The following is a 15903-nucleotide window of genomic DNA, read 5'->3' as shown; positions in this document are numbered from 1 at the left end:
GTATTTATATCACTGTATCTGAGTGGGGAATCACAGCAGCAGCTGATCGGAAAGAGAATTATCGGTATACAGCATAAAGCAGACGCTGCCTCATCCACGGCAAAACGCTTTAGAGACTTCCCAGTACGGACTTCGCGGTTTAGAAAAAGTTTCATCCCAAGAACTCTAAACGCACTCAATCAGTTCATCAAGTGCTCCTTGTAGAACTGTTTACTTATAAGTACAATCACCTCACTGTAAACTTGCACTACAGTTATAATATTGCACAACCTGCGCCACTTTATAAAGAGCGTACAGTGGAACCTCGGTTCACGACCATAATTCGTTCCAAAACTCTGGTCGTAAACCGAGTTGGTCGTGAACCGAAGCAATTTCTCCCATAGGATTGTATGTAAATACAATTAATCCGTTCCAGACCATACGAACAGTACGTATATATATATTTTTTTTAGTTTTTAAGCACAAATATAGTTAATTAAACCACAGAATGCACAGCGTAATGGTAAACTAAATGTAAAAACATTGAATAACACAGAAAACCTTGAACAACAGAGAAAACTAACACTGCAATAGTTCGCGCTATAGTGCTAGGAACCGCTCGCTAAAAACACTTTTTTTAATGAGTTTTAAGCACAGGGGAAAAAATGAACATTTGAAAAACCCGTAATTTAATAAACCACCAAGAAAAGTAACATTGCCACAATGCAGGCTACGAACCGATCACTGTAAATAGAACTGAAAACAAAAACAAGCCTTCTCTACCTTATGCGTCCCTCGCTCTCTCGCGCCTGTGTATGTGTGCGTGCGTCTCTCTTTTGCGAGCCTGGAGCGCCTGTGCGTGTGTCTCTCTAGCACGCTCCTGTGTGTATGCGCCTCTCTCTCCCCCGCCTGTGTGTGTGTGCATGCGTCTCTCTTTTGCGAGCCTGGAGCGCCTGTATGTGTGTCTCTCTAGAGCGCTCCTGTGTGTGTGCGCGCCTCTCTCGCGCGTGCTCCTTTGTGTGTGCGTGGCTATCTCTGTCTCGTGCTGCCTGTGTGTGTGCCTCTGTCTCTCGCTGCCAGAGAGAGGCAGCGCTGCCTCTGTGTGTGTGTGTGTGTGTGTGTGTGTCGCTCTCTCTGCTCGCTGCACAGGGAGAGACTGAACATGTACAAACTGAAAGGGAACCTGGCTTGTTCATATACCGAGTGTGTGGTCGTGAACCGAGGCAAAAGTTTGGCGAACATTTTGGTCGTAAACCGAGTTGTACGTGTACCGAGACATTCGTGAACCGAGGTTCCACTGTATTTACATATGATGACGGTATTCATTTTTAAGATGAAATGCAGCAAAATATGTTGATTATAGTATACAGATAAAACTTTAACTTCATTTAAATAATCTGTATTGTTAATAATTAAACATGTGAGGACACGGTGCCGCAGCGCTAGCTAGTTCAGGGATTGTTCCTGCATTGCGTTGTATTCTAGCGCTGATGCGACACTGGAAAGTTAGACGGATAGAATAATTAAACACGTACTACGAAGATATTTCAATGTTCCTTAAAAGTTTTGAAGAATCTGTGTTCTAAGCTTACAAATGGCTTAACGTCTATTACAGAGCTGATTGTGTGGCGATTGGGTATTTGGAGAAAGAAAAGTAAGGACAGGAATTGGAGGTTAGTACGTTTGAAAGAGACAGTACTGCTGTGATAAATTATTTCATTGAAGGTCGCGCATGGCACAGCAAGCCTCTTGCGTGAGATATGAACAAGCACTGCACCACCGTGTTCCCATGTTTAATAACATGCTTTCATTCCTATCATCATGAAAAAGATATCACGTATACATCTCAGTATTGTAATTATTCAGAGAGCTGTAATATCACGAATGTAATGGATTATGTGTCCTATCGGAGAAAGAGAAAGCCCGTTTAAGAAACAGGTAGTGATTCACACACAGAGCACAAAGAAGATCAAATACAGAACAAAGCATTTAACGTCCTACTTTAGTTACAATGGGATTTGAGAAACTAGTAAATAAAACGATTTTAAGATGAAGTTTATGATGTTCTACTTTAATAGCAAAATAAACTACGTGATTAAAGTGGAAATTTTGAGATTAAAGTTGACATTTCATGCTTTTTTCCCCACTGTGTGCCTATTTTTTTTTGTCTGTACCCTAATAAGCTTTCATATGACACTCTGACGATGAGCTATGACTTGCCTTTTCACGGCGACTTTGATATGTGATTTCTTTTTTATTTCGGGCACTGTGCGACTTTGTGAACTTGAGCTTTCGAGTTTCTCCGACACTCTGTCACTCGATCAACTTCCTTTTGTTGATTATACCACTGTTTAAACCAACAAATAGTTCGTTTTTCCTTTGCCTCCACTTGGTATTCGCTGAAATTCTTATATTTTCCCCAGTGCTTTTCCCATTGTCTTTTCTCAGAAGGCTATTTATATCGATTTGCATATTCAAAGAGGCATAATTCTGGGAGGAGTTGGGGTGGGACAGAAGGCACGTGCGTTACTTTTCACACTGATCGGGATTTATGTAGTGGAAGAACGTGAAAGTTTGCGTACGTTCAGATTCCTGCATCTGGATTTTTCTGTGCGTATGCACATTCCCGGTTTTGTGCTTACGCCATGTTATAGTGTGAGTTCTATGCACGGCGTTATACATGAGGCCCCAGGTCCTTATAGCTTATCTATTTGCCAGCATAGTGCCATGCTTTAGGTCTTCGTAGAATCACTTTTTGAATATGTGGACATCTCCAGATAAATTACTGTAGGTTATATTTGAATCTAGTTTCTTAAAGTATGTAGGGATGCTTTGAAATTAAGAAAACAAAGCTTGGGAAGGATTGTTCATCTTGACAGTATTGATTCTACCTGCTAATGTGAGATGGAGGGGTAGAGTATATATACACATCTTGCTTCATTTTTTCCATGCTGATAGCTAAATGGTATTGAAAAAGATCTTTACTTATGTACTTGTGATGTTTACCCCTAGATATTTAAACTGTTCTCATAAAATGTATGGAAAGATGTACAGTCTAGTATGGTGGGAACTCGATGTACATTCCGTTATGCTAGAGAGTTCACTGGAAAAAGCACACTTTTAGTCAAATTGGGTTTGTGTCCAGATATCTTTTGAAATTCTGCTAGTGCATTAAGGATATCATAATTCAGAAGTGAAACTGGTCCATATTATGCACACTGTAATAAGTGGGAATTATTGGCAAAAAGTCTGAGGTAGAATTTTGTTGTCTCAATCTTCTACAAATGTTGCTAATAATAGTGGAGCTAGCTTAGCTGAACATTTTTTATAAAATTCCACTGGATAACCATCAGGGCCTGCTGCTTTCTCACTTTGGAGTGAGTTTATATCATCCAGTAGTTCTGAGAGTGCCAGAGGTTTGTCCAGCGTTAAGAGTGTCTAGCTCTGGTATTTCTATTACATCAAGAAATGTCTTAGATAGTGTCCCGTTTTCGTTAAACACAGTAGAATATTATGACTTATAGTTTTCCCTAAATGTGTGAGTTACAGTGCATCCAGAAAGTATTCACAGCGCATCATTTTTTCCACATTTTGTTATGATACAGCCTTATTCCAAAATGGATTAAATTCATTTTTTTCCCTCAGAATTCTACACACAACACCCCATAATGACAAAATGTTTACTTGAGGTTTTTGCAAATTTATTAAAAATAAAAAAACTGAGAAATCACATGTACATAAGTATTCACAGCCTTTGCTCAATACTTTGTTGATGCACCTTTGGCAGCAATTACAGCCTCAAGTCTTTTTGAATATGATGCCACAAGCTTGGCACACCTATCCTTGGCCAGTTTCGCCCATTCTTCTTTGCAGCACCAGGTTGGATGGGAAGCGTCGTTGCACAGCCATTTTAAGATCTCTCCAGAGATGTTCAATCGGATTCAAGTCTGGGCTCTGGCTGGGCCACTCAAGGACATTCACAGAGTTGTCCTGAAGCCACTCCTTTGATATCTTGGCTGTGTGCTTAGGGTTGTTGTCCTGCTGAAAGATGAACCGTCTCCCCAGTCTGAGGTCAAGAGCGCTCTGTAGCAGGTTTTCATCCGGGATGTCTCTGTACATTGTTGCAGTCATCTTTCCCTTTATCCTGACTAGTCTCCCAGTCCCTGCCGCCGAAAAACATCCCCACAGCATGATGCTGCCACCACCATGCTTCACTGTAGGGATGGTATTGGCCTGGTGATGAGCGGTGCCTGGTTTCCTCCAAACGTGACGCCTGGCATTCACACCAAAGAGTTCAATCTTTGTCTCATCAGACCAGAGAATTTTCTTTCTCATGGTCCGAGAGTCCTTCAGGTGCCTTTTGGCAAACTCCAGGCGGGCTGCCATGTGCCTTTTACTAAGGAGTGGCTTCCATCTGGCCACTCTACCATACAGGCCTGATTAGTGAATTGCTGCAGAGATGGTTGTCCTTCTGGAAGGTTCTCCTCTCTCCACAGAGGACCTCTGGAGCTCTGACAGAGTGACCAACGGGTTCTTGGTCACCTCCTTCACTAAGGCCCTTCTCCCCTGATCGCTCAGTTTAGATGGCCAGCCAGCTCTAGGAAGAGTCCTGGTGGTTTCCAACTTCTTCCACTTACGGATGATGGAGGCCACTGTGCTCATTGGGACCTTCGAAGCAGCATAAATTTTTCTGTAACCTTCCCCAGATTTGTGCCTCGAGACAATCCTGTCTCAGAGGTCTACAGACAATTCCTTTGACTTCATGCTTGGTTTGTGCTCTGACATGAACTGTCAACTGTGGGACCTTATATAGACAGGTGTGTGCCTTTCCAAATCATGTCCAATCAACTGAATTTATCACAGGTGGACTCCAATTAAGCTGCAGAAATATCTCAAGGATGATCAGGGGAAACAAGATGCACCCGAGCTCAATTTTGAGCTTCATGGCAAAGGCAGTGAATACTAATGTACATGTGCTTTCTCAATTTTTTCATTTTTAATAAATTTGCAAAAATCTCAAGTAAACTTTTTTCACGTTGTCATTATGGGGTGTTTTGTGTAGAATTCTGAGGAAAAAAAATGAATTTAATCCATTTTGGAATAAGGCTGTAACATAACAAAACGTGGAAAAAGTGATGCGCTGTGAATACTTTCCGGATGCACTGTATATATTTTTATGATCAATGATTTTATCTCCATTTGCATTTGCAATTTCTGCTACTGTGTTGTGAACTTCCTGCTTGTGGATTTGTGGAGCTAAGACCATATTAGCCTTCTCGCTGTGTTCATAATTATAATGTGTTCACAAAGATGACTGGTTCAGTTTCTTTTGATGTCAAAACATTACATTCTGATTGTAGAGGAGCTAAACAAATTATTTTGAGTGTATTTAAATTTCTTCATGATAAAGAGAATATTTGGCCACAACCCCTATGATACTTTATGTTTTGAGTTAACTGTGAACCCAGTGGGCTAGTATGTGCGTGCATGTGAATGCAAGTAAAGTTAAATCTTAAACAGCCTAAGGAAGAATCTTAAAGGGAAGAAAGCTTTTTCAAAAATGGACATTCAGGAGTTTAATGTTTTTAAAACCAATACTGATACTGACCTGTCTAATGTCTTGATTTGCAGCCAGAATAATTGCATTTAGTGCTGGTGGTGGAATTTTCAAACCTTCTTTGAAAGCTATGGACATCATTGCACCCTGGAGAATAAAACACAGCATTATATTATTATGTTGTAGTTGTTTGCATAACCAATAATGATGGGGGTTGGGAAGCAATGCGTATTTATATTAAACTAAAGAAGACAGTTTTAATTTGACTTTCACCTGTATTCATGGGAAAAAAATATAGATTAAGAATTAGAACCTTAAAGAGTTTACTTTCTCCCACCAAAGATGCAGAACTAAGATTTAGTAGGAAGGCTAATGGCCTAGTTTCAGGTATGGATACTCAATTAGCATTTGACTTGGTCTCTGGCAACTGAAGTTTACACCAGTGGAAGAGGTGGTCACCACAAATGTACTTTGACTTGAACAGAAAACACTGAGTGTTGTTTGTGCATATGCATCTAACAGTTGTACAGCCTATTCAGTTGTTTTGGGGACGATGGATTTGGTATTTGGGAGGGTACTTCCTACTGACTCGGTAATACTTACCAGAGTCATTAGTGCTCACATGAGGAATTATGGATATATGAAGGCTGGTGACTGGGTGGAACTGCCTGAATCAGATTGGTGAACTGTTCTTGGATGTCTGTACTAGTCATGATTATATACAGCAATCCCCAAACTTGAACACAAAGTAATTTCATAACTGTGCCTGGCACTGGTGGACCCGGATTGTAGCTCTGTCTCCTGGGCACATTGTAGAAGAGAGGCTGGTATTGGATACAAATCGGTAGTCTTGGTAATCTCACAAACAGATACAGCAGTCAACCAGGTGCAACACACTAGGTAATGACCTTGAGCAGAATCTAAACACACTATAGATGTTAAATTTATTGGTTGCCCAGAGAATTCTGCACACGCACTGCAAATTGTTACTATGTTTTATTTATGGACTTATGTAACTAAGAGAAATAGTAAAACTTTTCCAACTGTTCCAGGGTTCTGCTATTTGGTAACAGAGAAAAAACAAAACATGTAAGCTTAAAAAGATGGTATCAAAGATCTACACTTTACTGTATACAATGCAAACAGATACATACAAACAAAAACACTTCTGTGAAGTATTTTTAACTTTTTCATTCTATAAACACTTTGCATATGCTGCTCACCTTAATTTGTTCAACCCGTGGTCTTTGAAAGCGAAGATCAAAGCAGTAGTTTACCAGGGATCTCATCTTTTGATGATTTCGATCATTACACATACAGATGATAGGAATTTTTGTCTGCTTAATCAGGCCGATTAACTCCTGAAATGGGGAATAGAAAGTATATGTTGATTTGTCAAAAGTTAAATAAGAAGGGCAAAGACATACATTAAATATAAAGGGCAAAAGACATCTGAAGAAAAATTTGAACTCCCGTATTATTTTGAATAGCAAACTAATTGTACTTATCATCAACATAAATATTCAAATTACTATCATATAGTTCAATGATACTCTTAATATCTAAGCTTTGAATGTTAATTTAATAGCAACTTCTTTTTTATATAACAATATTTTTTAAACTCTGCATAATAAAAATATAGAATATATAAATATAAATATAGAATATAGAAATTCTAATATTGCCACTTGAGTTAAGAACCCAATTTTAGCAATATTAACAATATTTTTATAACAAGTGTTGAAAACATTTTACTTTGGAGAAGCAAAAATATTTCTTACATTTCTAATGGTTTCAATTAAAATTAACAGCTATTTAATCTTACATACTAACAACTACTTTCATGTTTAAAAGTATCATTTAAATCTTGATATGTTTATGTTAATAAGATGATCAAATTTAACAATATACATTCAAAGACACCAGCATTATGCACACAGCCTCATGAGAAAAGAATTGTTACTTTGCACTCGCATATCTGTTCAATTCCTTTTAAGACAGCTTCACCATCATCGATCCACGGACTATCTCAGATCCCCACTTGGGTCCTCCTACCTGCTGAAGAATACCACCCCAAATTCCTTTTAAAACTAGTTCCAAAATAAAACTATACTGTAGTACACACCACAAGAGCACAAAGACTCATTAATTGAGGTATTCACAGAAGATTTTTAACTTTGCTCCACCATCATTAAATGGGATATTCTATAGTGAAGAGCAAAAAGATTTGCAAGAAGTTAAATTTGCAGTGAAAGTTGAGGTTTTAAATTTGCAAATTCTGTTATGAAACCAGTGAAATTCATACCATTTTTATATAGTAACTTTTTCGCCATGTGCAGAATCACTGCACAGTTCAAAGTGCAAATTCACAGTTCTGGTGCAGAGCATAGAAAGAAGGATGCAGATAGAGAGTATGTGTATAAATATATCCTGCCTGAAGTCAACAGTATATGTGTAGGCAGAAGATCATTAGAACAACTGTGATGAGAACAAGCCATTCAGCTCAACAAGCTTATCCATCCTATTTACCTAGATTGTCCAAAATAATAGCAAGTCAAGAACTGAAATCCGTAAAAGTTCTATACTCTGGCACAAGTCCATGATTGTTTACATAAAAAAAAACTTTCAAATATTTGTGCAATATCTGCCCTTGACTAGTTTCCAACCGTGTCCCAGTGCTTGTTGTAGAATTGTCTTTAAAGTAACAGCTGGCTAATTCCTTTCATAATATTGAACACTTTGATCAATTTAGCTCTTAATCTCCTTTTTCTTAAATTAAGAATGTTCAGCTCCTTCAATCAGTCACTCCTCTCTAGACTTTCTGTAGTGCTGTCTTTTTTGTAATATGGAGACCAAAACAGCATAAAATACTCCAGGTGAGGCCTCACTAGTGCATTATATAATTTGACTTACGATATACAGTTAATACACACTTAGACTTAACGATCACTTCTGTACACTGTCTGGATGTAGATAGTAACAAATCCACTAGGATTGTTAGGTCCTTCTATTCAAGTTTTAAACCTACCATTGTTTTTTCAAATCTAACATTTATACTACTTATGTACACTGCCTTACATTTACTTATTATTAATATCATCTGCCACAAACATACACAAGCCTGTATGCTGTCCAAGTCCCTTTGTAATAATTTAGCTGTTTCTACATAATCTGTCCATACATTTAATTTAGTATCATTTGCAAACTGAACCAGCTTGTTATTTATATTACTATCCAGATCATTTCTATATTAAAAAAGCAGCAGCTCTAGCACTGAACCCTGAGGAACACCGCCCTTAACATCACCTAATTCTGATACAGTTCGACAAACCATAACCTTTTGTTTCCTGCGTTTCAGCCACTCTAAGTTCTTTTATGTTGATGAAGAACCTTTCATGTTGGATCTTATTACTATATTTTATTGAGGATTACTTGTGTTCTGTTCTGAATGTTGTATTGTGTTTACCCCTCTTTTTTGACACAAACTGCATGCCCAACTTACCTGGAAAGGGGTCTCTCTTTGAACTGCCTTTCCCAAGGTTTCTTCCATTTTTTTCCCCTATAAGGCTTTTTTTTTTGGGAGTTTTTCCTTGTCTTCTTAGAGAGTCAAGGCTGGGGGGCTGCCAAAAGGCAGGGACTGATAAAGCCCATTGCGGCACTTCTTGTGTGATTTTGGGCTATACAAAAGTAAGTTGTATTGTATTAAATTTGCCTTCTGAAAATTAAGATAAATAATATTATATGCACCTGTCCGATTGTATGCTTCTTTTGCTTCCTTTTAGAATTCCAGCATATTTATAAAAACTTTTCATATAATGGTATAATATTTCCAATTTTCCAGTTCCTAGAAATTTCCCCAGTACGCTGTAACTTTCTCATTTTATCTCAATTTATGTTACCTAGACGTTGTCACATCTGCTCAAAATCTGCCCTAAAAGATGACATTTAACTGTTGAGATATGTGTTCTTCAAAAACACTGTGAAATACAGTGCATCCAGAAAGTATTCACAGCGCATCACTTTTTCTACATTTTGTTATGTTACAGCCTTATTCCAAAATGGATTAAATTCATTTTTTCCTCAGAATTCTACACACAACACCCCATAATGACAACGTGGAAAAAGTTTACTTGAGGTTTTTGCAAATTTATTAAAAATAAAAAAACTGAGAAATCACATGTACATAAGAATTCACAGCCTTTGCTCAATACTTTGTCGATGCACCTTTGGCAGCAATTACAGCCTCGAGTCTTTTTGAATATGATGCCACAAGCTTGGCACCCCTATCCTTGGCCAGTTTCGCCCATTCCTCTTTGCAGCACCTCTCAAGCTCCATCAGGTTGGATGGGAAGCATCGTTGCACGGCCATTTTAAGATCTCTCCAGAGATGTTCAATCGGATTCAAGTCTGGGCTCTGGCTGGGCCACTCAAGGACATTCACAGAGTTGTCCTGAAGCCACTCCTTCGATATCTTGGCTGTGTGCTTAGGGTCGTTGTCCTGCTGAAAGATGAACTGTCGCCCCAGTCTGAGGTCAAGACCACTTCACTGTAGGGATGGTATTGGCCTGGTGATGAGCGGTGCCTGGTTTCCTCCAAACGTGACCCCTGGCATTCACACCAAAGAATTCAATCTTTGTCTCATCAGACCAGAGAATTTTCTTTCTCATGGTCTGAGAGTCCTTCAGGTGCCTTTTGGCAAACTCCAGTAGGGCTGCCATGTGCCTTTTACTAAGGAGTGGCTTCCGTCTGGCCACTCTACCATACAGGCCTAATTGGTGGATTGCTGCAGAGATGGGTGTCCTTCTGGAAGGTTCTCCTCTCTCCACAGAGGACCTCTGGAGCTCTGACAGAATGACCATCGGGTTCTTGGTCACCTCCCTGACTAAGGCCCTTCTCCCCCGATCGCTCAATTTAGATGGCCGGTCAGCTCTAGGAAGAGTCCTGGTGGTTTCGAAGTTCTTCCACTTACGGATGATGGAGGCCACTGTGCTCATTGGGACCTTCAAAGCAGCAGAAATTTTTCTGTAACCTTCCTCAGATTTGTGCCTCGAGACAATCCTGTCTCGGAGGTCTACAGACAATTCCTTTGACTTCATGCTTGGTTTGTGCTCTGACATGAACTGTCAACTGTGGGACCTTATATAGACAGGTGTGTGCCTTTCCAAATCATGTCCAATCAACTGAACTTAACACAGGTGGACTCCAATTAAGCTGCAGAAACATCTCAAGGATGATCAGGGGAAACAGGATGCACCTGAGCTCAATTTTGAGCTTCATGGCAAAGGCTGTGAATACTTGTGTACATGTGTTTTCTCAATTTTGTTATTTTTAATAAATTTGCAAAAATCTCAAGTAAACTTTTTTCACTAGATACTGATGGATCAGTCCCCTGAATCCTATTCCATTTATGACAGACTACAGAAGAACCCCGATTAACCAAGCTCAATCTACCAAGGCTCTGCATTATCCAAGGTGAACCTGTAAGTGTAATACACTACTATTTTCATATAGTAATTCATCAAAGCTTTTCCGTGGATTCCATACCGAATGCATATTGCTTCAACACAACTGGGATTTCACAGGGAACAATTCACTGCTTTGACATGATCAGGACTTCACAGCAATCAACAGGGAAGTGATGCATAGTGTGGTACAATGACACGGTGCACAGTTGTGTGGTGCTCCATATATGCCGGAGTATAACAGGGGAGTTTTATAGTTATTCCTCTGATGTGATTGGGACTTCATGGCTGTCAAGAGGGAGGAGGTGCATAGTGCAGTGCCACTGCATGGCGCACCAGGAAGAGGGGAAATAGACAGGGTTGGCTTCGATACATTGGTACTGAGGTCTAAAAGCTTGTATTGATGCCAAGGTCAAAATTTTAGTACCAATCTAACACAACGAAAGTTTGAAAAGAGGCTTAAAAGTGACACTACACTATATAAATTGGCCCAAGTATTATTCATAAATTTTTGCATTTGCAGGGATCTTCCGTCCCTAACCAATGTTTAAGAGTGACTGTACAAAATAGCATGTTTACAATGCAAGCTGACGGAGACTGAATTTCAGGAGTCTGTATGCACATTTTTACATAACAAAGAAATTGTGGTGTAAATATTTTTCTATTGTGAAGACTTGTGAGAGGGTATGGTTGTTCCCTATCCTAATACTGAGTGATAGGACTGGCATTATTTAATGAAACACAATAGACCACACATACATTCAATACACATTATAAAATAGGGTGTGCACTTCAGAATGCATGTTATATTCACACCAACACCAATATAATACAACTAAGGCAGTAGGAATTCCAACCTTGCTCTTGGTTAAGTTGATGCACACTTCATGTCTGATGCAAAATCAAACACAAATTAGGTCGAATAAGGATAAATAACATAATTCATTTTTTTCTGCTGAGGCACTAGATTGTTACCTGGATTCCACCTCTGTCTTCATTTCCTGCCATTCCATCCACTTCATCCATGATTAGTACATGCATACTGCTAACTGTTTGAGACTTCCCTGTAATAACAAGTTCACATTTATATGAACTGTTTAAACTCTCCGGTGTACATATTTAATTTCTTTTTACTCCATATAACTTGAAAATGTGTTTTCTGTCAGGCTAATATGACAGGGTACCAGACAGACAAGACAGTGCCAGAAAGAAAGAGGCTTGGTTCAGTGTTGTTAATGGTAAGATCTGAGTTGAAGGTAGTGCGGGAACACAGACAATAGGACACAACAGTGCACTTGGTGCCTTAACAGTGAAACAGCCTTGAGGTACCTGCACAAAAGAGTGAAGACTGTAGCCTGGATACAAAAATTCAACACTTCCTCTTGATGCCAAGAGACAGGCAACACAGTAGATTATAGGTATGCCCAGGCCTCTGCACAAAAATTGGACACAGAGACCAGATAGGACTGAAAGAACAATTCCCACTAGCTGCTGGTAAACCTGAGCAGTGCTACATCCTATGACTTGCGATAGGTATGAGCAGAACACTAAAGCTTTTTAAAAATGTACTGCAGCTCAGTTTAAGGGCTGAACTTTGCCAATGGCTCAATGACGTTGAAGTCAGAAGGTGTGTTGGGTCAAAGGAGACAGTGAAGTAAGAGAAGTTGGGATCAGGTTGGGTGAGAGAAGTGAGAGAAAGGGACAAAGTTGAAGATTTTGAAAGGAGAGCAAGTAAGTTATCTGGGGATGGTGGCAAAGTATTCTGAATAGTAGGCAAATGGGTCAGCCATCCCACTAAGTAGACAGGGAATTCTGTACTTGCAAAGTGAGGCACCAAAAGGGTTTTGTCTCTATGTATTCATTTGTTACTTGTATGCTCCCTGTGCTTATCCAAACCTTGTGCTTTGACATTTCAATAAGTCTTTCTTTATACAGTATAAAGACTGTAATTAAATTATTTTGCTTCAAGTTAGGCCGATCCTCATCAAAATAGAAAAACTTATTTAATAAAAAAACAGCTGAAATAAATTATGAAAGAAGCTAGAATCCTACTAAAAAGCACATAAATGTGTGTATACATTAAAAACCACCAATTACCCATAGAGAAAGATTTGATGCTTGTGTTGTTGAGGGACTCCGCAATCACCTCCTTCAGACTGTTCTTACTTCGAGTACAGCTAGCATTTAATTCTACATAACTGTAACCCAGCTCCTAAACCAAAAAAATTTAAGCAAGTTTATTCAGGGAGGAGAAAATCAAGATGTATACCAGTCATTTTATAAGTACGTAATCCAATAATAAAAATATATATAACTAACACTTCCAAACAATGGACATGAGCAACACCAAAAAAAAAAATCATGAAATGTACACATGTACACATTTACATAAATGTAATTACAAAGTGACTATTCAGCAATGGTGAACCCTTGGAAAAAGTTGCTATTCAATACAAAATAGGCATCTGGGTGGTGGTGTAAGAGTGAATTATGCATAAGCGTTAAACCAGTCTCCATCTACTTTTGTCTTTCACTTTTTTAATTAAGAATTACTATCCTTAAAACTTTATTACTAGAAGATTTGAAAGGAATTATTAGCAATTATGATAATGTTTTCATGACGAAATTTATAGCGTACTGCTAAAAGGATATCCAGTTTTTAAATTTGGCTTAGTACCAGACTGAATACAAATCAAACCTCTAAAACCGATGAACTCATAAACCCAAAAAGGGCACATTTTTGAACCAGGTTCAATAAAAGATGCAAGATTAAAATTAGAAACTTGATGATGGATTAAAGGTAATGTTTAGGAATGCCTTGCTCTAGCTGCTTGAGACAGAGAACGCGCTTATAACTTCAGGCGTGATAAGGTTTATTAAAAGTTATGACTTATTTTTAAATATTAGGTTTTAAGTTACACAAGTTGTTAAAACATCTGTACCTTGCACACATCTCTTGCCTAACACTCACCTCACATACAAGAACAGCAGTAGTTGTCTTGCCTATGCCAGGAGGGCCTGAGAGTAAAGCTGCTTTAAAAGATGAACCATCATCTTTTCCACCAAATTTGCCAAATTTAGCTGTTTTAAAGAAAAAAGACAATGAATAGTAATAAAAAGAAATAAGAAAAGGTAAAAAGAAGTAAGCATTCTAAGTACAGACAGGATAATGAAGGAAGGATACTATGTAGCACTAAAGTCACTACAATTAAATATATAAATATAGCAGGTCTACTCCACTTTTAGGCTACCATTTAAAACAACAATGGAACACCTATATACTCCAGTTGGAGGAAATGTACCTTAAGGTCTTCAAAATTTAACTAAGAAATAATCTGATACAAAACAGTTATTTACCCAGCTCTCAATCACACAGATTCTGTCTGGAAAACAACCAGCTATATACAAGGTGTACAATTAATGGGAAAAGCTATTTAAAAGATATACATCAAAATGACAAGAATTGATTTTAAGATATCTCTGAATCAAAGCATCTTATTAAAAAATTTGATTTGAGTTTAATATATCTTAACATTAACCTGGCTCAGTCTTTATAGATTCTGCTTTTGCACTCTCTAAAACACAATCTAAAAACTGATGTTATTGAACACGAGAGAGGCCTCCTGATCTACACATATCTAACTAAGGTTCCTCGTAACTTCAAAGAAAATATAAAAACCTATCCCATTCTAATGGACATTATCTGCTCTTATATGGAGGTTTTCATGAAATACTTTTGATTAGAACAAATGGCTTTAAAACTAGTGGTAGTGTTTTTAGAATTTTTTTTAGAAATTCACTATAATAATAAATATCAAATTTACTTTGACTTTTCAGAGCACTTTACATAAATTCTGCCATGTGGTGTGAAGAAGATTAACTTTATGCCAGTCTGTCTCTTCAAATCTGTACATACCTGTTGGCTTCTTCTCACCACTGTTTTTCTGATGCCAATTACGAAGCCAGCGGATCAATTTCTGAGCACAGCTTTGCTCCCCCTGCTGACCTATGATTGACTTGAGTGATGTTGGTTTGTACTTGTCCACCCACAGAAGGCTCTCTCCATCCTTTACAGTCGGGGTGTCACTGTTTATATCAGATTTTTCCTGCTTGAATGACAGGCTTTTCTTTACTTTAGGAGAGGAACATATTGCTTTTTCTGACTCCTTTTTCAGAGGGGTTGTTCTTTTTTTCTTTCCAGATGATTTTACAGGTGTGGTTTTCTCATTCTTTTCAGGAGTTTTCTGTTTACATTTCTTGCTCTGTTTTTACAAAGAAAAAAAATCAATTAAATAAAATGACTACATGCAAGTACAATAAGGTAATGGCAAAGAATGAGGAATAAAGGTTCCCGAATATCTGTTTCACCCTTTAAAAGTTTACTTTCTGAGGTAAAAACACATTTTTATTATACCAAATTAACATTCTGGTATAAGCAGGGATTTTGGATATCTTACTGGAATATGTGTTGCTTTACCATACTAACTAATAAATAAGCATAAGCATTTAAATAAAAACACTGGCAGAATAAACCTAGCAGATTTATTTCTGAATAACATATATTACTTCTTCGCAGATTCTAAAAAAACTTAGCACAGATCCACACAAAAAACTAGATGTTTGTCTAAGCAATACAGTGTAATACATAATACAGTGCTTTCCCATTGAGTTTTGGAGGGTGCACTAGAATTCTTCCAAATGAACGATATTAGTTAACATGCAAACAGTGTAGTACAAGAAATCATAGCAAGTTTATTAATAGATAATCTCACTAGGGGGCTCTGCCCCCTGCTCGCTTTGCTCGCCAACCCCTGGTGTTGTGAAATTACAAAGAGCGTGATGTATGAATGAGATATAGCATAGTGTGAAGGTGTAGATGACGCATATAGGAAGCAAATAAAGTTG

The 15903-nt window shown here is 38.1% G+C and overlaps 1 protein-coding gene across 4 annotated transcripts in view; it reads right to left on the bottom strand.

The window, feature by feature from the left end:
* The window catches only part of rfc1 (replication factor C (activator 1) 1), a 62638-nt gene that overhangs the window by 10954 nt on the left and 35781 nt on the right, over nucleotides 1–15903 (bottom strand). For all 4 annotated transcript variants that reach the window (XM_028801972.2, XM_051927380.1, XM_051927382.1 and 1 more), the window contains 6 exons: nucleotides 14915–15260; nucleotides 13970–14079; nucleotides 13096–13210; nucleotides 11974–12062; nucleotides 6760–6897; nucleotides 5588–5683 (listed from right to left, as the gene is read on the bottom strand). In XM_028801972.2, the coding sequence (XP_028657805.2) occupies nucleotides 5588–5683; nucleotides 6760–6897; nucleotides 11974–12062; nucleotides 13096–13210; nucleotides 13970–14079; nucleotides 14915–15260 (894 nt within the window). The remainder of the gene's footprint in view (nucleotides 1–5587; nucleotides 5684–6759; nucleotides 6898–11973; nucleotides 12063–13095; nucleotides 13211–13969; nucleotides 14080–14914; nucleotides 15261–15903) is intronic.

The sequence above is a fragment of the Erpetoichthys calabaricus genome, chromosome 5 (assembly GCF_900747795.2).
Source record: "Erpetoichthys calabaricus chromosome 5, fErpCal1.3, whole genome shotgun sequence".
Lineage (NCBI taxonomy): Eukaryota > Metazoa > Chordata > Cladistia > Polypteriformes > Polypteridae > Erpetoichthys > Erpetoichthys calabaricus.
The sequence above is the reverse complement of the archived record's forward strand: the minus strand, read 5'-3'. Positions and strand labels throughout refer to the sequence as shown.